The sequence below is a fragment of the Dendrobates tinctorius genome, unplaced genomic scaffold (assembly GCF_039654945.1).
Source record: "Dendrobates tinctorius isolate UK_male_01 unplaced genomic scaffold, ASM3965494v1 ptg000201l, whole genome shotgun sequence".
Lineage (NCBI taxonomy): Eukaryota > Metazoa > Chordata > Amphibia > Anura > Dendrobatidae > Dendrobates > Dendrobates tinctorius.
The window spans coordinates 5,258,344-5,285,610 of record NW_027361868.1 but is presented as its reverse complement, the minus strand read 5'-3'; the positions used below and the strand labels follow the sequence as shown (position 1 = coordinate 5,285,610).

At 48.3% G+C, this 27,267-nt stretch overlaps 1 protein-coding gene across 1 annotated transcript in view; it reads left to right on the top strand.

Moving 5' to 3' along the window:
• Positions 1 to 17,112, top strand: part of KCTD3 (potassium channel tetramerization domain containing 3) — an 84,469-nt gene extending 67,357 nt beyond the window's left edge. Inside the window, exons 15-18 of the mRNA XM_073553354.1 lie at positions 4,532 to 4,628; positions 6,029 to 6,213; positions 6,288 to 6,426; positions 14,770 to 17,112. Coding sequence (XP_073409455.1) covers positions 4,532 to 4,628; positions 6,029 to 6,213; positions 6,288 to 6,426; positions 14,770 to 15,322 — 974 coding nt within the window. The 3' untranslated portion in view covers positions 15,323 to 17,112. The remainder of the gene's footprint in view (positions 1 to 4,531; positions 4,629 to 6,028; positions 6,214 to 6,287; positions 6,427 to 14,769) is intronic.
• The last annotated feature ends 10,155 nt before the right edge of the window (positions 17,113 to 27,267 follow it).

Below are 27,267 nucleotides of genomic sequence, written 5' to 3'. Positions count from 1 at the left end.
CACCTAACATTTGCCTTGTCCATTCCATACTTAGTCATTTTTTCAATAAGGATTGTATGAGATACTTTGTCAAATGCTTTGCTGAAGTCAAGATATACTATATCTACAGCATTTCCCTGATCAACCCAATCACTGATTCTGTCATAGAAGGAAATTAAGTTAGTCTGACATGACTTATTAGTTACAGACCCATGCTGACTCTGTTTAATCACTTCATTATTATCCAGGTACTGACATACATGTTGTTTAATAATTTGTTCAAAGATCTTTCCTGGTATAGAAGTCAGACTCACCGGCCTATAGTTGCCTGGGTCCACCTTCTTCCCCTTTTTGAAGATTGGAACAACATTTGCTCTTCTCCAGTCTTCTGGGACTTCTCCTGTTCTCCAAGAATTTTCAAAGATTATGGAGAGGGGTTCAAAAATTTCTTCTGCTATCTCCTTCAGTTCTCTGGGGTGTAATTCATCTGGACCTGGAGACTTGAAATCATTTAGGTTAGCTAAGTGTTTCCTCACTATCTTTCTGTTTATAGATATCCTGGATTCTTCTATTCCGTTATTAGGACAGTGAAGAATAGTTGATGTTACATTTCCTTTCTGAGAGAAAACAGATGTAAAATAGGAATTTAGAAGTTCAGCCTTCTCAACATCCTGTCTTACCATTTCATCATTTTCATCCTGTAAAAATCCTATAGCATCTTTGACTTTTCTTTTACTTTTGACATATCCCCAAAATCATTTATTATTGCTTTTGACGTCTCTTGCAAGCCTCAATTCATTGTCAGCTTTAGATAATCTGATTTGTGCCCTGCAGGTTCTGCAGACAGCATTATATTCTTCTTTAGATATGCCTCCCTCTTTCCATTTAATAAACATTTCTTTCTTCCTTTTTAGCATGTGCTTAAGTTCTGTGTTCATCCCTCCTGGTTTCCTTAAATGCTTCCTATTCTTCCCTCTTTTCGGAATTGTTAACAATTGTGCTTTGAGAATTTCATTTTTCAAGATTTCCCATCCTTCCTGGACATTTTTGTCCTTAAGGATATCCAGCCATTTGATCCCTCCAATTCTCTTTCTGAATCCCTTAAAATCTGCCTTTCTGAAATCTAACCTTGACGCCTGAGTCTTCACAGGTCTTCCTCCTCTAGTTATCCAAAATTCTAAAATAGCATGGTCGCTACCTCCTATGGTCCCAGCCAATTTTACCTCCTCAACCATTTCCTCCCTGTTTATAAGGATTAGATCCAAGGTAGCAGTTCCCCTTGTTTTCTCCCCTACCTTTTGGAAGATAAAGTTGTCAGCAAGAGAGGATAAGAATTTCCTTGACCTGTTAGTTTTGCCTGAGAGAGATTCCCAACAAATGTCAGTTTAGTTGAAATCTGCCATGACAACTATGTCATATTTTTTGGAGAACTCGGCCATTTGATGCATAAAGAGTTCATCCATATCTTCAGCTTGCACAGGCGGCCTGTAGTAAATGCCTACAATGGTGTCCATTCCATTGTTCTGTCCTTGTATTCTTACCCAAACAGTTTCCACAGAACTCCCAGTCTCTGAAGCTTCAATCTCTGTGCAGATATACGCGTTTCTAACATACAATGCGACATCTCCTCCTCGTTTATCAAGTCTGTTTCTTGCAAATAAGTTGTATCCTTCTAGTCTTGTATTCCAATTATGTGTATCGTCCCACCAAGTTTCAGTGATTCCAATGACATCATATTTCTTTTCCTGTGTTAGTAGTTCCAATTCTCCTTGTTTGTTGCCCATGCTTTGTGCATTAGTATAGAAACATTTTAGTTTGTGATTGGTTTCTCTTTCTCCAATATTTTTATTAATTAGATTCTTTTGTCTTTGTTCTTCCTTTCCACTTCTAATAGCAGAGTTCTCAATAGCATTTGTCAGGTGTATGGCTTTTTCTGGTCTTTTGCTTCCCTTCCCATGTTGTTCTAGTTTAAAGCTCTCCTTACAAGTGTAGCAAGGCGACTTCCAAATACATGCTTTCCAGTCTTCGTAAGGTGCACCCCATCTCTAGCAAGTAGTCCATCGTATAGGTAATTCACTCCGTGATTCAGAAATCCAAATCCTTGCTGACGGCACCATCGACGTAGCCAGTTGTTCACCTGCAGAATCTTATTCCACCTCCTTGTTCCATGGCCATCCACTGGGAGGATGGAAGAGAAGACCACCTGCGCTCCCATTTCTTTCACTTTCTTGCCTAAGTCTTCAAAGTCTCTGCAGATGGTTTCCAGGTCGTTTCTTGCAGTGTCATTTGTCTCCACATGTATTAGCAGAAATGGGTGGTCATCTGTAGGTCTGAAGAGTCCTGATATCCTGTCAGACACATCTTTAATTTTTGCACCTTAAATGCAGCCACGGATACTTAAGGTTCTGCAATGCCTGCACATGATGAAAGAAACCTAGCGAATCAGAAAATTATACTGCATTTCTAATTGGAGGTATTTGCTAATATTATTATTATTATTATTCCTACTACATATTGGGATAGTTTCGTGGAGATGGGAATACCCCTTTAAGTTCTGTGTCTGCTCTTATGGCCACCTCATAGTATGAACTATCTGATAATTCTGCATTTATTAAGTACCCGTGAAGGTGGATTCTACAGGGTGAGCCATTTATATGAATACACCTGGGTGGGCCATTTGTAAAGATGCAATCCAAAATGGCCGCCATGGTCACCTCCCATCTTGAAAAGTTTTTCCCCTCCCATATACTAATGTGCCACAAACATGAAGTTGATATCACCAACCATTTCCATTTAATTTAGGTTTATCCATATACAGTGGGGAAAAAAAGTATTTAGTCAGTCAGCAATAGTGCAAGTTCCACCACTTAAAAAGATGAGAGGCGTCTGTAATTTACATCATAGGTAGACCTCAACTATGGGAGACAAACTGAGAAAAAATAATCCAGAAAATCACATTCTGTTTTTTTTTCATTTTATTTGCATATTATGGTGGAAAATAAGTATTTGGTCAGAAACAAGCAATCAAGATTTCTGGCTCTCACAGACCTGTAACTTCTTCTTTAAGAGTCTCCTCTTTCCTCCACTCATTACCTGTAGTAATGGCACCTGTTTAAACTTGTTATCAGTATAAAAAGACACCTGTGCACACCCTCAAACAGTCTGACTCCAAACTCCACTATGGTGAAGACCAAAGAGCTGTCAAAGGACACCAGAAACAAAATTGTAGCCCTGCACCAGGCTGGGAAGACTGAATCTGCAATAGCCAACCAGCTTGGAGTGAAGAAATCAACTGTGGGAGCAATAATTAGAAAATGGAAGACATACAAGACCACTGATAATCTCCCTCGATCTGGTGCTCCACGCAAAATCCCACCCCGTGGGGTCAGAATGATCACAAGAACGGTGAGCAAAAATCGAAGAACCACGCGGGGGGACCTAGTGAATGAACTGCAGAGAGCTGGGACCAATGTAACAAGGCCTACCATAAGTAACACACTACGCCACCATGGACTCAGATCCTGCAGTGCCAGACGTGTCCCACTGCTTAAGCCTGTACATGTCCGGGCCCGTCTGAAGTTTGCTAGAGAGCATTTGGATGATCCAGAGGAGTTTTGGGAGAATGTCCTATGGTCTGATGAAACCAAACTGGAACTGTTTGGTAGAAACACAACTTGTCGTGTTTGGAGGAAAAAGAATAGTGAGTTGCATCCATCAAACACCATACCTACTGTAAAGCATGGTGGTGGAAACATCATGCTTTGGGGCTGTTTCTCTGCAAAGGGGCCAGGACGACTGATCCGGGTACATGAAAGAATGAATGGGGCCATGTATCGTGAGATTTTGAGTGCAAACCTCCTTCCATCAGCAAGGGCATTGAAGATGAAATGTGGCTGGGTCTTTCAACATGACAATGATCCAAAGCACACCGCCAGGGCAAGGAAGGAGTGGCTTCGTAAGAAGCATTTCAAGGTCCTGGAGTGGCCTAGCCAGTCTCCAGATCTCAACCCTATAGAAAACCTTTGGAGGGAGTTGAAAGTCTGTGTTGCCAAGCGAAAAGCCAAAAACATCACTGCTCTAGAGGAGATCTGCATGGAGGAATGGGCCAACATACCAACAACAGTGTGTGGCAACCTTGTGAAGACTTACAGAAAACGTTTGACCTCTGTCATTGCCAACAAAGGATATATCACAAAGTATTGAGATGAAATTTTGTTTCTGACCAAATACTTATTTTCCACCATAATATGCAAATAAAATGAAAAAAAAAACAGACAATGTGATTTTCTGGATTTTTTTTTCTCAGTTTGTCTCCCATAGTTGAGGTCTACCTATGATGTAAATTACAGACGCCTCTCATCTTTTTAAGTGGTGGAACTTGCACTATTGCTGACTGACTAAATACTTTTTTTCCCCACTGTAAATGGCTCACCCTGTATTAAATTCATTGCATGGACACTAAAGCCGGACCTCCTGGCAGTCCTATAAAAGCAAGTAAATTCATTGTCTAATTCCTCAGTAAGTGAACTGATTTCTAAAAATTTCTTCCCAGGACCTTTTGGAGAACGAGACGACCAGCAAGTGTTTATCCAGAAGGTGGTTCCTATTACTAATAAGTTGTTTGTTAGGCTTTCTTCAACTGGGAAAAGGTAACTGAATGAATAAGTAAGGTTTTTTTGTTTTTTTTTTTAGTATTTTTTTTTTCTGGACAAAAATTGAAAATTGATCATCTGAAGGCCTATTGACAAAGAAGAGGTTATCCACTACTTTTATAGAGTGCCTATCAGCAAAAATAAAACTTACATTGACACTGACTGTATCTAAGTAAAGCAGTATATATCTAGAAACCCTTAATTTTTCAGTAAAGGCGCGCCGCCATCTTATGGATAGCACGGCTTTTTATTGATCCATGTGCGTCACACATGCTTCTAATGCACAGGCGGAAGAAACCAAACACAGCACGCTCACTGCTGTTGAGGGCGATAATTTTCTTAGCTGCTCCGCAGCACTGCACGTTGCGTGCATGTCACTGCTCTCCGCTGTAACCAGTGTGTTGTCGCACTGTCTAGAGGGAGAGCGCAGTGTGACAGTCATGGACAGTGAAGCGCTGCGTAGCGGCAGGGAAAGGGCTACTAATAAAGTAAAACTATGGACCCAACAGCAGCTCACACATCATTCATGAAATCTGCCTCAAAAAGTGCTTAAAAAAAAGCTAGAAAGCCGAAGCACGTGCATTGCAATATCAAAAGGACTCGCTGTTCACATGTTCAGTCTCTGAGCTTCTTTTATCTGCTTTAAGGCTTTGAAAGCCGTGAAGCGGCTAAAAAAAAAAAAGTGACCTGTCCATTCTTCACAAAGCTACTCAATAGGTAATATATCAAAATGTCCAAAAAAGACGCCAGAAAAACACAATTCAGGACAAAACAGACCAACTTGTCATCTTCTGGCAAAACTCGGTGGGCATACCGGCGTATAAAAGACGTTGTGTGCACGTACCACAGTGTATATGGATACCTCCCGACATCAGGTGGCTTGGGCATGTCTGATCTCTGACAGCCGATCCTTTTGTTCTCTGTGAGATAAGCCGCCCGCCACTGGAAGTTTCCTACAGAAAGAGGAGAGGGAGAGGCTTCTGCTGCAGCAAGTTGTCTTGCTGCCACAGGCAAGACAGCGAAGAGAAGGAGGCGAGATATGGCTGAGGCATACAGAGAAGGGAGGAAATGCTGGGGTTTTTTTTTTTTTTTTTTCAAGTTTTGTGCACTTTTTTTGTATCTAGTGCAGTTAGTAAGTATGAGAAGAAGGCTAAATATCCAGAATCAAGCCATGCACGGAGGGGACGTACAAACTTCACCCGGTTTGTACTCCATTCCAAGACTCCAGGGCTTTGGATGATGTAGCTAATCATTAAGCCACCCTGCTGGCTAAAAAAAAATATACAACCAGGCACAAATGAAGATTATCAAGAATGAACCATGCACAGGTTCCCTTATTGTCTCCTTTAGTAGTCTGTAAAAATATAAACCTTTAAACCACATGTTTTCTTGTGCAGAATCTGTGAAATTCAAGCCGTCGACTGCACGACCATCACGTGTTTTACTGTCCGCGAATGTGAAGGATCCAGCCGGATGGGCTCCAGGCCCCGACGGTATCTTTTCACAGGACACTCGAACGGAAGTATTCAGATGTGGGACCTGACTACCGCAATGGATATGGTGACAAAGACCGAAGATAAAGGTACAGAGCAGAAAAGGACTGGAATCAATTACCAGCATCATTTCATTTTTTTTTTTTCTTGTGTTTCATTTCAGATGTTGGAGGACCAACCGAGGAAGAGCTGCTAACGTTATTAGACCAGTGTGACCTGAGCGCTTCCCGCTGTGCCACCCCAAATATCAGCCCCGCCACCTCTGTAGTTTACCAAAGTCGCCTGCGGGATTCGAGCTCCAGGTATAACTTTGTCTTAAGTCTTCATGTGCAAAGCAGAAATGTATTTTTTTTTTAAAGTTATCACTGCTTTGTACTTACTCTGTCCCCTAATTGGGGGACACAGAACCGTGGGTGTTATGCTGCTGTCCACTAGGAGGCGACACTATGCATAATCTGAAAAAGATTAACTTTGGCGCCTCCTCTGCAGTATACACCCCTGGACGGCGTCAGCCTTCTCCAGTTTTTGCTTAGTGTCGCAAGGAGGCACACCTTTTTTTTCTTCCGTTTTTTCCTTCTTTCGTCCGGAAATACAGATGAAGAAAAGTGGGTCTCCAGCGAGACTCCCGGCATGGCTCCCTCCTCGGTCCCCTATCAGGGGTACCCGGTTGAGGTCGAGGTGGCTATTCCCCATGTCGCTCCCTCCCCAGTCCCTCGGGTCCTGGTTCGAGGTCGAGACCCCCCTCCTTCCCCAACCCCTTTAAGGGGTCTGGGTTGAGGTTGAGGCGAGGATGAAGACCCCCTGACGGTGACAGACGCACCCTCCCTAATCCCCCGCAGGGGGCATTAGGTTGAGACGCCTCAGGTAGGGTCGGAGATCAGGCAGCATTCCGCAGCTTCCAGGGACCCCAGGCCGGCTGAGGGATCCTGTTGGGGCCGGGGGAGAGTGCGGACTGGATGGCACAGCAGAGACAGGGTTTTTCTGCATCCCTGTCTCTGCAACAGCAGCGGCTCCCTAGCGCTTCAGGGGCCCCCCATATAGAAACCGCTACCCCTGCTACCCCCACCGCTATCCAGTCGACCATTCTGGGGGGGTCCGGTACAAATCCGCCCCCCCCCCCCCGGACTACCGCGCCGCTCTGGAGCCCTCCTGGGCATCAGGCATCTAATTTAGACCGCGGCTTCGGCCTAGCCGAAGCCGCCGCCTTTTCCCCGCCCCCCGGCCCGCCCCCCGGATGACCAAAATGACACACTGGAGTGTCATAGAAGGGGCGGATTGAGGCAGAAAGGGGGCGTTTTTACACAGCCCAGCGCGCCCTTTTCAGCTCTCCGCCCCCTCCTCCCTCTCCTCAGAGTCCCGGTGGCCATTTTTTCTGGATGAGATCCAGGAGAGGAGCATCACAGCGGTCTCCGGGGGGCACAGAACTGGGATCTGTCGGCGCTGGACTTAGGGGCACACCGGTGGGGTAAGCTCACAGCTGGGTTCTCATACTCAGCTGTGAATCTATACTTCCTATAAGGCTCTCTGTGGGTTCCCTCTGCGTAGCCACCCCTGTACGATCCCTTATAGCCAGCCTCTGTGCACTATGCCGGGCTCAAGGAAGAGAACCAGGCAGGAATGTTTCTATGCATTCTGCACAGCCTGCAAAGCCACGCTCCCTAGTGGCAGCACGTATCCGCACTGCCGGGACTGCATCCAGAACTCTGGGTCAGAACCCCAGGGAGTCCCTACTGACGCTTCAGTGTCACAGGCCACGCCGGAATGGGCAACTCAGATGTCTCAGTCTATGTCACAGTCCATAGACAACCTAACTGCCACATTGCTGCAAGCTCTGCAGAGTCGGGCCCCGGCTATGGACGGTACACAGCAAACGGACAGCTTGTCTCAGGAACATGCTGCTTCCGACTCTCACAGACGTAAGCGGACCCACAGGTCTCGATCATCTGAGTCGCACTATAGCACAAGGTCGTCCCCCTCCAGGGAGAGACAGCGTCATTCCAGGTCTCCTGGGCAGTCCCCTGCCACAGACAGACAGCGCAATTTACCACAGGGAACCCCCACCACAGAAGACCCCCGCCCCAGGTCACCCTCCAGGGATCTCCTTAGCGAGGCACAGGATTCGGAGGGCATCTGTGACTCCGACTCAGATAACGAAACGGTCAGGTCCGTGGTACCTTCTCCCCCTAGCAATACAGCGCTAGTTGAGGACATAATTTCTGCCATTCATCGGGTGCTAAAAATTCCAGAGTCGGCCCCGGAAGTCCCAGAACATAGGATTTGCTTCGAAAGTGTTCAGAAACCACCTAAGGTCTTCCCTAATCACGATGAGTTTGAGAAAATACTTACCAAACAGTTTGCGCAGCCTGACAAAAAATTCGCTAATCGCAAATATTTGGAAGCGAAGTACCCCTTCCCACAGAAAGACACCAAACAATGGACAGATCCACCTGAAGTGGACCCTCCGGTTTCTAGGCTAGCAGCGCAGACTTTACTCTCTCTGCCGGATAGCTCAACCCTCAGGGACGCAGCAGACCGGCAAGTAGAACGCATGACTCGTTCTATTTTCGAAGCGGCAGGCGCCTCTCTGGGCCCTGCGTTTGCTTCAGTTTGGACAGCCAAGGCCATCCTGGCTTGGGCCAAAAAACTACAGGAGGGTCTTCAGGCTTCAAATCCTGAGCTCTCGGACCAAGCGGTCCAGATAGCAGTGGTAGCAGACTACATGATTCATGCAGCCCTGGATTCCGCCAGAGGTGTAGCGGGAATAGCATCAAACGCCATCACGATCCGACGCATCCTCTGGCTGCGAGAATGGAAAGCGGATGCGGCCTCAAAGAAGTCCCTCACGCGACTTCCGTATTTTACTGGGAGACTTTTCGGCAAAAAGTTGGACACCATGATTGCCAATGCCACTGGGGGTAAGAGTACCTCTCTCCCTCAACTAAAACCGAAACGCACATTTAAACGAAGAAACCAGACGCGATTCCGATCCTTTCGGAATTCCTCGGGCTGGTCCGTTTCGCGCCCAGTGCAAAACCGTAACCGTTCTCCACGCAGGGACAACCCACGGACGCAGCAGCGACCGGACAGGGCTTGGCAGTCGAAAGCAGGCCAAGTGAAACCCAAGGGAGGAAAACCTCAGAACTTCGCTTCATCATGACTCGCGACCTCCGGAAGACACCCCACCTGTAGGCGGCCGACTTTTACTCTTTCAGCAAGTCTGGCTACCTATTACAGAAGACAGGTGGGTCAGGGAAATAGTGTCTTCCGGATACAAGATAGAGGTCACTTCCGTTCCACCGAACCGATTCTTCCTTTCTATTCCTCCAACACCACCAGAAAAGGCTCGTGCTTTCCACCAAGCGGTTTCCTCTCTCCTTCAATCAGGAGTTGTGGTGCTGGTTCCCGCGAACGAGAGATTCCGAGGATTCTACTCAAATTTGTTCGTAGTCCCCAAGAAAGGAGGCGGCGTCCGACCCATTCTGGACCTAAAACAGCTCAACAATTACGTACGGGTCCGTCATTTCCGCATGGAGTCCCTCCGGTCCATCATTGCATCCATGGACCAGGGAGAATACCTCGCCTCCATAGACATACAGGATGCGTACCTCCACATACCAATTGCTCCCGCCCACCAAAGGTTTCTCAGGTTCGCGGTCAACCAAAATCACTACCAGTTTGTCGCCCTTCCGTTCGGGCTTGCCACGGCTCCAAGAACGTTCACCAAAGTCATGGCGGCCACCATGGACGTCCTGCACTCAAGAGGCATTCTAGTCGTCCCGTACCTGGACGACCTCCTCATCAAGTCTCCCACTTTCAAGGACTGCGAGGTCAGTGTCTCAATCACACTAGACACTCTGAGTCGCCTGGGATGGCTAGTCAACCTACAGAAATCGTCGACTGTCCCAACTCGGACTCTAACATTCCTGGGAATGGTATTCGACACCGCCAGGGGCCTGGTACTCCTTCCCAAGGACAAGACACTGGCCATCCGTCTGGGAGTTCGCACACTCCTTCGCAGTCCTCCTCGATCTCTCCGGTTTGCCATGAGAGTCCTAGGCCGGATGGCAGCAGCAATAGAGGCAGTGCCATTTGCCCAGTTTCACCTCAGGGTCCTTCAACTAGCCATACTCAGGTCTTGGGACAGGAACCCCTTCTCCCTCGACAGGGAGTTCAGGTTGACGTCATCAACCAGGAGGTCCCTGCATTGGTGGCTCAAACCAACCTCGCTTACACGAGGGAAGCCATTCCTCTCAGGACAATGGAAGATCCTGACAACCGATGCAAGCCTGACAGGCTGGGGGGCGGTGCACCTACATCACAGGGCACAGGCCAAGTGGTCACCGAGGGAAGTGACATTACCCATCAATGTTCTGGAAATCAGGGCCATCCTCTTGGCACTGAGAGCTTTTCATCACTTGCTTGCAGCCTCGCACATACGGATACAGTCGGACAATGCCACGGCTGTGGCATACGTGAAACACCAAGGCGGGACCCGCAGCGCCCAGGCGATGAGAGAAGTGGCTCATATCCTCCGCTGGGCGGAAGACACGAGGTCTGTACTTTCTGTGGTACACATTCCGGGTGTAGAAAACTGGGAAGCCGACTTCCTCAGCAGGCAAGGAATGGACTCGGGGGAGTGGTCTCTCCATCCCGAGATTTTTTACCAGATCTGTCAACGCTGGGGAACCCCGGAGGTGGACCTAATGGCATCCCATCTCAATACCAAGGTCCCCAATTTCATGGCCAGGACACACGACCCGCGGTCGCTCGGAGCAGATGACCTGGTCCAGGACTGGTCCCAGTTCCGACTCCTGTACATTTTTCCACCCCTCCCCCTAATCGCCAGGGTCGTGAGGAAGATCAAGCAAGAGGGAGTTCCGACCATCCTCATCGCGCCAGACTGGCCCAGACGTACATGGTACGCCGACATCATCCAACTTACAGCAGACGCCCCCTGGCGTCTACCCGACCGTCACGACCTTCTGTCTCAAGGTCCGTTCTTCCACCAGAATTCAGGGGCTCTCAATTTGACGGCATGGCCCTTGAAACCTGGATTCTAACCCAGGCAGGTTTTTCACCGGCAGTCATTGCAACTATGATCAGGGCAAGGAAGCCTGCCTCCGCCAAGCTCTATTATCGCACCTGGAGAGCTTTCTTTTCTTGGTGCGAATCTCATGGACAAGTCCCACTCCCTTATTCCCTCCCGAAGGTACTAGGTTTTCTTCAATCGGGCCTAGATGCCAAGCTATCCTTAAGTTCGCTTAAGAGTCAGGTGTCGGCGCTTTCAGTTCTTTTTCAAAAGCGCATTGCTATTAAACCGCAAGTAAGGACTTTCATCCAGGGAGTTTCCCGATTGGTTCCTCCCTACAAACGTCCGCTGGATACGTGGGACCTCAATCTGGTCCTGACAGCATTGCAAGCTTCACCCTTCGAACCTCTTAGAGGAGTTCCACTCTCCATTCTGTCTCAGAAAGTGGTTTTTCTAGTGGCGATCACCTCGTTACGCAGAGTGTCGTAATTGTCAGCACTTTCCTGCAGACGGCCTTTCCTAGCCTTTCACCAAGACAAGGTGGTTCTCCGCACGGTACCATCCTTCCTTCCGAAGGTTGTGTCCAACTTTCACCTCAATGAGGAGATTTCACTGCCTTCCCTTTGCCCGGTTCATAGAGTGGAGAAGGCTCTGCATACGCTTGACCTCGTCAGAGCATTGCGGATTTACGTGTCCAGGACTGCACCTTTCCGGAAATCTGATTCCCTCTTCATTCTTCCGGAAGGTAGTCGCAAGGGGTTGCCGGCTTCCAAGGCTACCCTTGCCAGGTGGATCAAGTCCACCATTCATGAGGCCTACCGACTTAACAGTTCCCCTCTTCCGGCCGGTATCACGGCACACTCTACACGGGCAGTAGGGGCCTCCTGGGCCATTCGGCATCAGGCTTCGGCACAACAAGTGTGTAAGGCGGCCACTTGGACTAGCCTACACACGTTTACGAAACACTACAGTGTTCATACCCAGTCCTCAGCGGATGCGAGCCTAGGTAGACTGGTTCTGCAGGCGGCAGTACCCCAAGTCTAGGCAACTGTCAACACAATATTCGTCCATTGCTTCCCACCCAGGGACTGCTTTGGGACGTCCCACGGTTCTGTGTCCCCCAATTAGGCGACAGAGTAAAGGAGATTTTTGTGTACTCACCGTAAAATCTCTTTCTCTTAGCCTTTAATTGGGGGACACAGCTCCCACCCTGTTGCCCTTACGGGCTGTTGTTTACTGTTGAGTTCTCATATTGTTCTTTGAGCTCGTACATAGTAGCCTTCTTACAGGCATGGTTATGTTATTTGGTTACCTTCCTCCTTATGCTTTGGCACAAAACTGGAGAAGGCTGACGCCGTCCAGGGGTGTATACTGCAGAGGAGGAGCCAAAGTTAATCTTTTTCAGATTATGCATAGTGTCGCCTCCTAGTGGACAGCAGCATAACACCCACGGTTCTGTGTCCCCCAATTAAAGGCTAAGAGAAAGAGATTTTACGGTGAGTACACAAAAATCTCCTTTTCTTTTGTTCCAATTGTTAGAAGGGTCCCTTGAAAATGGACTTACTGCAAGAATTACTTTTCACTCTGAGCATTTTTCTGTGGGAAACTTGGCATATTTTTTATGTTTAAAGATGTTAACTTATTTTCACTGGACATCCTCTATCCATAGGATAGGTGATAACTTATTAACTGCTAGTACTGCCACCGATCGGCAGAATGTTGGCCACTTTTATCCACCTTAGAATGGAGCTACAGGTCAGATGGTCAACCGCGTCTCCGTTCTTTCTTTATGGGGCTACCTGAAAAAAATAAAAAAGCACGACCTTCGGAAGCCACATAGAGAAGGAATGGAGTGGGGGTCAAAAGCCGCATAGGGATTGAATGGAGTAGAGGTCTGAAGTCACTTAGGGAATGAATAGGATGGGTGTGGGTGAGCTGCATAGGGAATGAATGGAGGGGGGTCGGAAGTCGCATAGGGATTGAATGGAGTAGGGGTCTGAAGTCACTTAGGGAATGAATAGGATGGGTGTGGGTGAGCTGCATAGGGAATGATTGGAGTGGGGGTCGGCAGCCGCATAGGGATTGAATGGAGTAGGGGTCTGAAGCCGCTTAGGGAATGAATGGTGTGGGTGAGACACATAGGGATTGAATGAAGTGGGGGGTCGGAAGCCGCATAGAGATTGAATGGAGTGGGGGGTCGGAAACCGCATAGGGATTGAATGGAGTGAGGGGTCGGAAGCTGCATAGGCAGTGAATGGAGTGGGGAGTCGGAAGCCGCATAGGCAGTGAGTGGAATGGGGGGTCTGAAGCCGCTTAGGGAATGAGTGGTATGGGTGTGGGTGAGCCGCATAGGGATTGAATGGAGTGGGGGGGTTGGAAACCGCACAGGGATTGAATGGAGTGGAGATCGGAAGCTACATAGGGATTGAATGGAGTGGGGGGGTCGGAAGCCGCATAGGCAGTGAATAGAGTGTGGGGGGGGGTCGGAAAGCCGTATAAGCAGTGAATGGAGTGGGGGTTCGGAAGCCGTATAGGCAGTGAATGGAGTGGGGGTTCGGAAGCCGTATAGGCAGTGAATAGAGTGGGGGGGGGTGTCGGAAAGCCGTATAGGCAGTGAATGGAGTGGGGGTTCGGAAGCCGTATAGGCAGTGAATGGAGTTTGGGGGGTTCGGAAGCTGCACAGGCAATGAATGGAGTGGGGGTCAGGCATATGCACTGCAGCTCCATTATAACAGAGGATTAAGTGTGCATTGCTGATCTTTGCTTGTATACTGTCAGTTGGCCCCATACTGATAAGTTACCACCTGTCCTGTGGCTAGATGATAACTTCTTTGCATCAGACAAGCCCTTTAATTGTATATTCCATAAATGTCAGATTGGTGGGAGTTCCAGTCTTGGCTTTCCCACTAAGCAGCATTACTCCAGTTGTATCCCCTTAATTGTTTGCTAGGGCACAGCTCGGTACTGTGGGTCGGATCTGGGCTTGGTGTTACAGCTCCCTGGAGCTCAGTTTCATATAGGTTAATAGGACAGAGCTGTAATACCGTGGACGGGCCATTACTAACAGTACAAAGCTGTGCCTGGTAAACACTGAGAGACATGGTGCTCCCCAAAGCGCTGCAGACCCTTTAGTCGACTGATCATGGGGGGATGGGGGGGTCAGGATTTGGCCAAAAAAATCTGTCCATATCCCATCCACATAGCGATAGGTATAAAAAACCCATATTTCACTACATTGTTTAGAAAATTGATAGAGATAAGTGCAAATCAACTAGAAAGAACATCTCCCGCTCTGAAAGACCCATCTTATCTGCTCATAACATGATAGCAATACGCCACATGTAATGTTTCCTTTCCCCAGTGGTGACGCTCCTGACAAATGGAGCAAATTCCCCAACAGATTAAGGCCGATAGCAGTAGGGCACCATACAATTGGTCAATATTTTGGGGAACCCTTCATACAAAAAGTACTGTTGAGAGAGGCTTATTCTGCGAGGCTACTACTTATACGGAGCGATTCTGTGGTAATGCTGGCTTTGTTTGCCGGATGCCCATTTGCTGTATTTTTGTCTTTCTCTAGATTTCTATAATGATGTTATACTTTTACTGTTAATAGTTTACAACTTCATCACGAGACGATACATGAAACAGCAACTTACGGCTCGCTGAGGTCTTACCGCGAGAGCCCCTTGCTGGCCCGAGCTCGGCGCACAGAAAGCTTCCACAGCTACCGAGATTTTCAGACCTTCAGCTTTAAGAATAACATCGAAAGAGTTACCTCTGAAAACGGGAATTTGCTTGCTAAAAATGAGACACGACCAAGCGATCATGAGAGCAGCAAACTTGAGAAGAAACCCACAGCACCAGGTCAAAAGCTAACCAAGTGCACGGAAGCCACGGATGAGAGCAGTCGCCATCCCGAGAACACCGATGTCAGGCGGAGGATTGTGGAAGAAGAGGGCGAACCCAAGTCTGAATCTAAGAAGAAAAGTGGATTTGAAGGAGCATTTCACAGCAGACGAAAAGTTTCTCAAGTACCTCACTTAAGTTCATCACCCGGTGATGGTGGAAATGAATCATCTGGTACTGCCTCGCCATCTCCTACCAAGTCCTCCACTTCACCGCGCCGTAAAAAAAGTGACTCTTCCTGCCAGGACTATGCAATATAAGATGATGTAATCCTCACCGATCTAACCATACTGCACTAATTGGGTGCGACACAGCAGTCAGTGTTGGCCCCGAGTTGAGAGGCGACTTGTGATACAATTCTACTGCAGCCACGACTGGTTGGAAACCATGAGTACCAAAATCGGCAATTTTGGGGTCCAGTTAATGGTTGCAATGACTTGATCATAGTGCTTTTTGCAGTTTCAAGGTTCTCTTAAAAGGGATTGTCCTGTGGATATGCCATAGGTGTGTAAGATGGGAATACAAATATGAACAAGGAGTCCTGCTTCTATGCACGGCACTTACCAGCTGTCAATTACTCTGACACTAAGCAGGACATGCAAGCTTTTCTTTGCAAAATAGAAAACTATTTATTTCTCGGCTGCGTGGCTTCTCCTCTGTCCTGTCCCATAGGAAACCTGACCGATCCACAGCCAGACAAGCCCTGTCCATGATCACTGTTCCCATTCAGCACCCCTGTCTATGAGCCAGAACTTAAGCGACTCATCTGGAGTACCACAACACTACATGTTAAGGCCTCACGTTCCTTTGCTTCCGCTGACAAAATGAGTGGTGCTGGTGTAATAAACGTATCACTGGCTGCCACGTTTCAAAGGGGGGGCTGTCTTTGCTGAGACAACAACTATTAAAGCATGTGAATAACATACATAGGGGTCCCATGATCAGCCGCAGCGCCACCTGGAAGAGCTGAAGCTGTAGGGATTAGAGTTGAGTAAACGATTTGCAAGACCCTTGTCTAGTGTTGAAAGGGTTGGTTCTCAGTGGCTGCCAGACCAGGACCCTGCAAACTTCCTACTACCTCCCAACATCTAGGTCACCTCTTTGGGTTAGTAGGCCCTACAATACGTCAATGCATTCAGAAGAAGCGATCAAAATGCCCAGTAGGTAGCAAGAATTTTGCAGGGCTCTCGTTTGGCTTCCTCAGAGTACCGACATGACCGGTGAACCAAGGATAGTTTTGCTTAGCTCCAGTGAGGATTAGTTGACATTATGGGTTACCTGTTTTTGTGCAGAATTTCGGGAAATTCTTCTTCGAAAATTTCTGCCACGGTTCCATTCATCTTAATAGGGCTTGCAAAACCCATGTGCTTCCTGCCACATCGACGCCATTGAGATGATTGTTAGATTTCCTGTCACAGATATTTCTGCAACAGATCTTCCTCATGTGAATATCCCTTTGCATCCCATTTTCTACATGAGGCTGCATTTTATTAGGAGAGATGACTGCCATGTGGATGGGTCTCTCCTTGCTGTTGGAGCATGGCATTATTCTGATTGGGGCTGAGCTGCTTTTCTGCAGCAGTGTAACTTTTTATATGCAGTTTTTTTTATATTTAGGCTAGTGAATAATTTATTGATCTCTCTATAATATATATATTTATCCTGCCATCGGACACACTGACCGCACATAGGCATATATTAAAATTATTTAATTTTTTTTTTTTTTTAACAGAAGTATATAGCAATATTTGCACGAGACGCGACATAGTACTTTCCTAGTTCAGCAGCGTGGCTTCTCCAGTAACATTGCACTCCGGTGTTTTCACACACCCAATGCACCCGATGTCTTGTTATACAGTTTATTCGCACAGTATTTAATATTTCAGAAATAATGGAGCTGGAAAATATAGACGACCAATGAGATTTTTTTTTTTTTTTTAACACAACTTTTATCTAATAGAATATATGAGCATATTTTACAATTTGTGATGTGTTTTGTGCTCACTCTGTAACAATCCAGTATGAGATATAAAAGCTGTCTTGTTTGTTTTCCCAGGAGCTTATTATAAAAAAAAAGTGATATTCCAACAAGAGAAATGTATATCTATAATGGAGGCGGATCAGGGTACACAAAGTGCATTTACAATCCACTCCTCCAGTGTATCGCCAATTTGCCAGCTTCATCAGGGGGTACGCAATGTAATCATGTGTCTTCTGTAACCAGAGTAAAATTTGACATGGAGTAGATAAAATAGAAATTACTTTTATTTGGAGGCTTATTTTACCTGTATATCCCATGGTAAAATAATAATAACAAATACTCTCCTCCCATAATGGCTCTCTTCCAGCTATTTCAGTGTCCCCTTCACTTGCATAACATTGGCTTCAGCGCTCACGTGGTATAACAATCGGCGCCTGCTAATTGCTAGCTGTGCTCAAACATCCCTCACCTGAACCCTTTAGCGTTAACAAGGCATAACAACGTCATGCTTGCACTGAGAAGTCCGGTGCTGACATCACTGAAGTGGCGCCGATGTGGAAAGTATCTGTTATTTTTACTTTACACAGCTGAATACAGTATTTAAGAAGGGGGTTGTCCGAATAGTGCACAACTCCTTTAATGGGTGATTCCATAAACGGAACTATGATATACAGCAAGTCAAATAAGTATCGAACACGTTACCAATTCTCTAAGTAAATATGTTTGGATTGTTATATTTAAAATCAACACAGGCAAAGAAATCAAATCATGTCCATAAATTATTATGTGTAATAATGAAAAATGACACAGGGGAAAAGTATTGAACACATGATGAAACAGAAATGGAAAAACCTATGGAAAGTCATGTCACCAGCTGAAATCTGTTAGTAATAAGAAAGCAATCCTGCTGGTTTAACTGATAGTCTATAAAAAGTTGTCATTACCAAGATGCCTCACAAGAAACAGTTCATGATTACAATAGCCAGTTTAAAAAAAAAAAACAAACAAAATAGAATAAATCTTGGTATGGAAATTGCTTAGAAACTGGCATCGTTCACTTCATCCACTGTCCCCAATTAGACTCTCAATCTAAATTCTCTCTCTAAGGGCAGGTGCACATGACTGTTTTCTGTGCATCGAAAAAATGGTCTGATTATTCCGATCAGATTCAGATCACCGTGTCATCTATTTTTCTCGTAGGTGGAGAGAAAAATGAAAGTTTCTCCACCTTCTCCATTCTATCAGTCTGTGAAAATCATGTCAACCAAGTGCAGTCCAATGTTTTCCACGGACCCATAGGGTACGTACACACGCTGCGGAATGCTCTGCGGATTTTTCCGCTCGGATTTTGTAAAATCAGCAGGAAAATCCGCAGGTCAGAAGACCTGCAGATTAGCCTGCAGGTTTGCCCTGCGGTTTATCATCTCTACAATGGAGCAGATGGCAAACCGCAGCAGAATCCGCTGAAAGAATTGACATGTAATTTCTTTCTGCGGATTGAAAACCGCAGCAAAACCGTGCGGAAAAATCCGCACAGACTGCACTGCGGTGTTCGTTTTCTATATTTTATAATGCTACTGTACACCGCAGAAACTGCTGCGGATCTGCAGGACCAAAACCGCTGCTGATCCGCAGCATATGCACACACCCATATACTTGTATTACTGATTTTGATCCGACACATCACAATTGGACATGTCTACAATTTTTTCTCCTTCGCCTCATTGGGGGGACACAGATGCTGTGGGTGTATGCTTCTGCCGCTAGGAGGCTAACACTAAGAAAAAAAGAGGTTAGCTCCTCCGTCGTATACACCCTCGCCCCTATTGCGGGCGGAACTCAGTTTTTTGCTTAGTGTCCATGGAGGCACACACTTCTGGTTTTGCTCCAGACTTTTTCTTTTTTTGCTTTTCCCATGAAGATGAGACGGGAGACGGACCCTATTGATAGGGTCCGATCTCCCTAAACCTTCAACGGGCGAGCACGTGTTGAGTATCGTCTCCACGTATCCTTTCCGGCACTGTGGGACATATCTGGGCCGTTTTCCCCAGACCTTTTTTATTTTATTTTTACCGTCTATGAAGATGAGACAGGGGCAACGGATCCTATTGAAAGGGTCCGATTTCCCCAAACCATCAACGGGCAAGCATGTGCGAGTGTCCCTCCCCGTATCCTCTCCCACGACGTGGGACACAATGCCGGACTTAGCCCTGACCACCCCTAGGTATTGAAACCATGGGCTGTACAGAGGCACAAGACTAGTCCGTGCGGCCCCCACTGCTCCACCAATGCTTAGATTGCGGTGCTGCAAGGCGGCGGACGGTACCTCTCCTCACCCCCTGAAGGGGTTGGATGGAGCTAGGGTGCCTGCACCGTCCTATTTTGTCAAGGCCCCCTCACATACCTGAGCTGGTAAGCTGAAGAGGATCGTCCGTGAGGAGAGGGCCTGGGAGGGCTCCTGCGGCAAAGATCCGGGGCTGGAGCCCTTAGCGGTCAGATGCCACCGGCCAGTGGCTGCAGAGCGGTGCGGAGAAGCCGCGCCAGTAAGTAGCGTTTGTGGCGCCATGGAGTCGCCCCCCGTTCCTCCTTCCCCCGCTCACGGGCAGGGAATTAATTGAGGCCACGGCTTTAGCCGAAGCTAGGCCGCGACCGGAGGTTCCGCCTCCGGGCCGCTCGTCAATTCCGGCAGCCCGCCCCCCAGGCCTGGGCGGCGGGGGGTAAGTTTAGTCCCCGGCTTCGGAGCGCAGCTAGGCCGCAGACCCGGAAGTACCGCCCCTTGACCGGTTTATATGCTGGCGGTCCGCCCCACAGCTGGTGGTGCGTGATTTTTGTGCGGAGGCGTCCAGGAACGGGGGCACAGGACTGGGGTAAGTGCTGCCTGGGAGACCACAGGGAAAATGAGGTGCCTACCTCCTTCCCCCTATCCCAAGCAGCGGACAGATACAGCATGTCCGAAGAAGCAGCATGCATCTCTTGTCGGGCTGCGTTTCCGCAGGTGCAGAGCAAGCGATTATGCAAAGCGGCGACTCCAAACGCACCCAGGAGCCCTCCCCTGCGACTGGACCCACAATGCTGGTGTGGGCAGACCGCAGAGGACGAGGCTCGGGATTCCCGCTGTGCAGCGCCCGGAACCCGACACCTAATAGAACCTCACTGTCCGTCCTCCCCTGCGACCGCAACCAATGTGCCAAGCCCCCCAGAGTGGGCCCTATCACAGTTCATGCAATTGAGTCCCTTCAGGCCTCAGATGGGGGCAGGGACAGTGGCTCGCCGGCCTTAGAGGGGACCTCCACCTCACAAGAACGTCTCGCCTGCAGGGGCCGCTCACTCCAGGCAGACCCAAGGGAAACGAATCCACACGGTGTCGCCCAGTCCATCCGGTGCCTTGGCATCCGTAGGTTCTGCTTCTCGCTCCCCGTCACAAGTGGTTGATAGCGAGCAGACCTCAGAATTCGACTCAGACGAGCCCCTTGACCTGGATACTCCGGCGTCACGTGAAACAGTGGACAGCCTCATAGAAGCTGTCAATCAGACCTTGGGGATTGAGGATGATCCCGCAGCGGCTACGGGGCATGAAGTGGCATGTAAGCAAGTGAAGCGCCCGCAAAGAGTTTTTTCCGCTCACCCGGTGTTTGAGGACATAGTGCAGTGGCACAAAGAACGTCCAGGCAGGCGTTTCTCGGGTCAAAAGGCACTCGAAACAAGGTATCCGTTTGCTCCGGACCTCCGTAAAAAATGGATGGAATCCCCGATGGTGGATCTTCCGGTTTCACGCCTAGTCACTAAGACCCTGCTATCCGCCCCTAGTGTTTCCTCAATTAAGGATCCCACGGATCGCCTTATAGAGAGCTTAGCTCGCTCAGTATATGAGGCGTCAGGGTCAGCGCTTGCTCCCTCATTCGCAGCAACTTGGGTAGCCAAGGCTATGATATCATGGTCAGAAATGTTAAACAAGATTGCGCAGGAGCAGCATCTACCTGCAGAGATTTCGGAGGTCGCAGGTCAGATGGCGATGGCCGGAGACTATGTAATCAATGCGTCTTTGGATGCGGACAATTGCTCGGCACTTGCTGCCGCTAATGCAAATTCTATCAGAAGAGCCCTATGATTAAGGACATGGCGAGCCGATTCTACTTCTAAGAAGTCCTTGACTTCCCTGCCTTATCAGTGCGGCCACCTATTTGGGGAGAAGTTGGATCAACTTATCTCCGACTCCACAGGAGGAAAGAGCGGGTTTCTCCCTCAACAAAATGTCAAAACGCTTTTTCGTCACCCGTATTCAGGCATATTTTCGGGCCTTTCGCAACCCCGGGTGGACTACAGCGGTCAATTCTGCCGCCTCAGGCCGCCCCAATTAGGATAGGGAGCGGCAGGTCTCATGTAGAGCCAACCCATTGGGGAGAATGCATACTCAGCAGCCCAGATCGAGGGGATCCATTTCCCAAAGATCGTTGGCCAAATGACTCAAGGCCTTTACCAGATGACACCGGCAAGGTGGGCGGCCGCCTGCTGTTTTCACCACGTCTGGGTCAATGTCGCTCACGACACATGGGGAAAGGAATTGGTGGCCTCAGGTTACAAATTGGAATTTGTCAGATATCCTCCAAGATGGTTTTTTCTTTCCCGGCTTCCCAGGATGGATACCCAAGCAAAGGCTCTATTGGGAGCCATCAAATTGCTCCAGCACAACAGTCATTGTTCCAGTGCCGGAACACGAAAGACCTCAGGGGTTCTATTCCAACCTTTTTGCGGTTCCCAAAAAGGGACGGGGCTGTCAGGCCTGTTTTGGACCTGAAGCTTCTGAACAATTTCATCAGGATCAGACATTTCCGGATGGAGTCTCTCTCCGTTCAGTCATATCGGCCATGGAGCAGGGAGAATACTTGGCCTCAATAGACATCCAGGACGCATATCTGCATATTCCCATTTTTCCTCCTCATCAGAGGTTTCTACGCTTCACCATCGGCGATCAACATTTTTAGTTCATAGCGCTACCCTTCGGGCTAGCCACGGCTCCCAGAGTGTTCACAAAGGTTATGGCAGTTGTCATGGCCACACTGCATTCTCGAGGCATTATCTGGACGACCTCTTGGTCAAGGGCCCGTCAATACGGGCATGCGAGGAAAAGGTCAACATCACGCTAGAATACTCTCTTCCGCTTAGGATGGTTGGCAATGCAAAGAAGTCATCCCTTGTGCCAGCTCAGAGGATCTCCTTTCTAGGAATGATCTTCGACACTTGCCGAGGGTTGGTAATTCTCCCTCAGGAAAGGGCGCTAGCTCTCCGGCAGGGTGTCCGGACACTTTGCCAACCAGTCCCTCATACCATCCGATCCGGGATGAGGATTCTAGGGAAAATAGTGGCAGCAATGGAAGCGATACCTGTCGCCCAGTTCCACCTTCACCCCCTGCAGCACGCCCTCTTGTCAGCCTGGGACCAGAATCCTTTCACGCTCGATCGGCGGTGCCAACTGTCCTCTCAAGGTAGGCAGTCACTCGGATGGGGGATAACCAGTTCCTCTCTGGCCCAGGGGAATCCTTTCCACCCAGATCATTGGCTGGTAATGACAACTGACACCAGTCTCCTCGGTGGGGGAGCGGTGTTTCGCCACCACACAACCCAGGAACGGTGGTTGCCACAGGAGGCACGCCTCCCGATCAACTTATTGGAGATACGAGCAATTCGGCTGGCTCTGCAGAAGTTTCATCACTTTCTAGCAGGCCGCCCCGTCCGGATTCAATCGGACAACGCCACGGCGGTGGCTTACATAAATCAAGGGGGCACCCGCAGCAGAGCAACCATGCGCGAGGTGGGGCTCGTTCTTCAGTGGGCCGAAGCAAACCACTTGGTGATTTCGGCTGTCCACATTCCGGGCGTGCAAAAAAGGGCGGCAGACTTTCTCAGCCGGCAGGGTCTTGCATCCGGAGAGTGGTCTCTACATCCCAAAGTTTTTTCAGCAGACTTGTCAACAGTGGGGATCTCCGGATGTGGACCTGATGGCTTCCAGAGTTAATGCCAAAGTGCCCACATATGTCGCTCAGGCCAGGGACCCGCAGGCATTCGCGGTGGACTCGGTTCTGCCATGGAACCAGTTTCGCCTCCCATATCTATTTCCCCCACTGCTGCTACTTCCGAGAGTCATCGAAAAGATCAAGACGGAAGGGGTGCCGGCGATTCTGCTGGCACCAGACTGGCCCCGTCGAGCGTGGGACGCAGATCTAATGCAGCTGCTCGCCGACGTTCCTTGGCACCTGCCAGAGCGCCCAGATCTACTGTCTCAATGGCCGATTTGCCACCCGAACTCAGGGACACCCTGTGTTTGACGGCATGGCCGTTGAATCTTGGATTCTAACCCAGGCTGGGTTCGGGAGCGAGGTGGTCGCTGCAATGATTAGTGCCCGGAAGCCTGCTTTAGCACGAATTTACCACCACACCTGGAATGGTTCTTTGCTTGGTGTCGAGGCCGCGGTGTTTCTCCGCAGAGATTCTCGGTCCCCAACATCTTTGTTTTTCTCCAGTCGGGCTTAGAGAGCCCGGATAGCTCATTCGGTAGAGCATCAGGCTCGGGCTTTGCCCCAAGTTCCCCCAGGAGACAAATATTGGCCTTATCCGTCCTGTTCCAGCGCAGATTTGCTACCAATTTGCAGGTGAAGACTTTTCATTCAGGGGTCTCCCACTTGGTACCTCCCTATAAGGCGCCTATGGACGCCTGGGACCTTAACATGGTCCTAAGTGTTCTGCAGGAAGCTCCATTTGAACCGCTTCAGGATATCTCTTTGAGGTACCTTTCCTGGAAAGTGGTGTTCCTAGTGGCCATCACTTCCATCAGTTAGGCTTCAGAGCTGGCGGCCCTATCCTGCCGATCTCCGTTCCTCACTTTCCATAAGGATAAGGAGGTCCTCGGACAAGCCCCTCTTTTTCTGCCGAAAGTCGTGTCCTCTTTTCACATTAATGAAGATGTTGTTTTGCCTTTTTGTCCAGCACCGGTGCACCGTGTGGAAAAGGCTCTTCACACGTTAGACCTGGTAAGAGCCCTCCAGAGGTACGTGCCGCGGACGGCACCCTTTCGTCAGACGGACACGCTGTTCATGCTCCCCGAAGGGCGCAGGAAGGGACTCGCTGCCTCAAAATCGACCATAGCCAGATGGATTAGTTGGACTATTCAGGAGTCCTACCGCATTAGAGACACGCCGATTCCAGCAGGGATCAGAGCGCACTCTACCCGGGCAGTGGGCGCCTCTTGGGCGCTTTGGCACCAGGCTTCGATGGAACAGGTTTGCAAGGCAGCAACCTGGTCCAGCCTGCACACATTTGCCAAACATAATATCCATGCTCAGGCCTCGGCGGATGCGAGCCTGGGTAGAAGGATTCTCCAAGCAGCGGTGGCGCACCTTTTAAACAAGAGATGCATGTAGCTTGGATCGGTGAGTCAATTCTCCCACCCAGGGATTGCTTTAGGACGTCCCACAGTATCTGTGTCCCCCAATGAGGCGAAGGAGAAACATGGATTTTTGTGATAATTCACCGTAAATCCTTTTCTCCGAGACGCTTATTGGGGGACACAGCACCCACCCCATTAGCCAGTTGGCTCTGTTTTTGTTAATACGAATTTATGTGACATAAGGGTGGTCCTTTTCTGGACATGTTGTACCTGTATTAAGGCTGATTTTGTTGTCCTCCTGCTTTGGCACCAAACTGAGTTCCGCCCGCAATAGGGGCGAGGGTGTATATGATGGAGGAGGAGCTAACCTCTTCTTTTTTTTTTTTTTTTTCTTAGTGTCAGCCTCCTAGCGGCAGAAGCATACACCCACAGTATCTGTGTCCCCCAATGAGCGTCTCGGAGAAAAGGATTTTATGGTGAGTTATCACAAAAATCCATGTTTTTCCTTTATCCAAGGAAAAATCTGACATGATAGCAGTCTTCCAATATAATTGGTCGTATACACAAGCACTATACACTCACTGGCCACTTTATTAGGTACACCATGCTAGTAACGGGTTGGACCCCCTTTTGCCTTCAGAACTGCCTCAATTCTTCGTGGCAGAGATTCAACAAGGTGCTGGAAGCATTCCTAAGAGATTTTGGACCATATTGACATGATGGCATCACACAGTTGGCGCAGATTTGTCGGCTGCACATCCCTGATGCGAATCTCCCGTTCCACCACATCCCAAAGATGCTCTATTGGATTGAGATCTGGTGACTGAGGAGGCCATTTGAGTACAGTGAACTCATTGTCATGTTCAAGAAACCAATCTGAGATGATTCGAGCTTTATGACATGGCGCATTATCCTGCTGAAAGTAGCCATCAGATGTTGGGTACATTGTGGTCATAAAGGGATGGACATGGTCAGCAACAATACTCAGGTAGGCTGTGGCGTTGCAACGATGCTCAATTGGTACCAAGGGGCCCAAAGAGTGCCAAGAAAAAATTCCCCACACCATGACACCACCACCACCAGCCTGAACTGTTGATACAAGGCAGGATGGATCCATGCTTTCATGTTGTTTACGCCAAATTCTGACCCTACCATCCGAATGTCGCAGCAGAAATCGAGACTCATCAGACCAGGCAACGTTTTTCCAATCTTCTACAGTCCAATTTCGATGAGCTTGTGCAAATTGTAGCCTCAGTTTCCTGTTCTTAGCTGAGAGGAGTGGTACCCGGTGTGGTCTTCTGCTGCTGTAGCCCATCTGCCTCAAAGTTCGACGCACTGTGCGTTCAGAGATGCTCTTCTGCCTACCTTGGTTGTAACGGGTGGCAATTTGAGTCACTGTTGCCTTTCTATCAGCTCGAACCAGTCTGCCCATTCTCCTCTGACCTCTGGCATCAACAAGGCATTTCCGGCCACAGAACTGCCGCTCACTGGATTTTTTTTCTTTTTCGGACCATTCTCTGTAAACCCTAGAGATGGTTGTGCGTGAAAATCCCAGTAGATCAGCAGTTTCTGAAATACTCAGACCAGCCCTTCTGGCACCAACAATCATGCCACGTTCAAAGGCACTCAAAACACCTTTCTTCCCCATACTGATGCTCGGTTTGAACTGCAGGAGATTGTCTTGACCATGTCTACATGCCTAAATGCACTGAGTTGCCGCCATGTGATTGGCAGATTAGAAATTAAGTCTTAACACACAGTTGGACAGGTGTACCTAATAAAGTGGCCAGTGAGTGTATGTGTGGCTGCTTTCTTGGACCAAAAAGGAAAGTCCAGAAGAAACCCACCAAGCCACTGGGAGATCATACAAACTCCATGAAGATGTCTTGGTTAGGTTTAAACCTGGATCCCATCCCTGGAAGTTTGCAGGGTTTTCTAGGGTTTTATAAATTTTGGCAATGTGATAGGATACTAAGTCTTAACGCCCCTTTAAAATTTCGTACCGCTCAAGCTCTGAGGCCCTGTAGTGATGACATTACATAATCTTTACCGTGATCGCTGCAGTCAATCACTGGTCACGGGCTGTATCTGCCAGGATCACTAACAGCTAGTGACTGTCGGCAGCGGTCACATGAATCATTTATAGGACATTGGGACTAGTGGAAACCACCAGATACGCAGTGGTGCTGGAATAGCAAGAGGATTTGACAGACTCATGAAAATTACTTTTTTTGGACAGGAAGAGGATTTGAACTGTTGCTACCTATAGGAGAAATCCTAAAAGTTAATATCAATCCTTTGATGAGCTTTGACACAAGACTTAGGATTAAAACCAAACCTGAATCTCTATTTGCGGACACGTGTTTCCCCTCCTTGGTGTAAAGCATGAGATCTTATTTGGCTGTATGAGAGGCCTTTGACTATGGTCTAAGGGGTAACATTTCTCCTTCTGGTGAGTGACATGCTTGTGTAATGTGACTTATAGGCCATGCAATGGTTCTCTGGTGTTCACAGAGGAGCATTGCATGGCCCACAAGTCTCCTTACACTAGCATGTCACTTTCCACAAGTGAAACATTACCCCTTAGATTCATTTTATAAAGTTATCACATAGGTAATGAATACTGGCAGGAATTTCATGACCCCTTTACTTGCCAAGTACTTGCCTATTTGTAGAAAGCCAAGTAGTAGAGACAGAGGATTGGATGTGATATTTGTTGGGGCAACTAATTATCAATATAGACCTCGGAACTGTAATGATTTGCAAGTAAGCAGTCATCCTCTCTTGATCAGATGCTGAAATTGAGCCCAATATAAAAGAGCTTCAGAATTGTTTTGCATCGA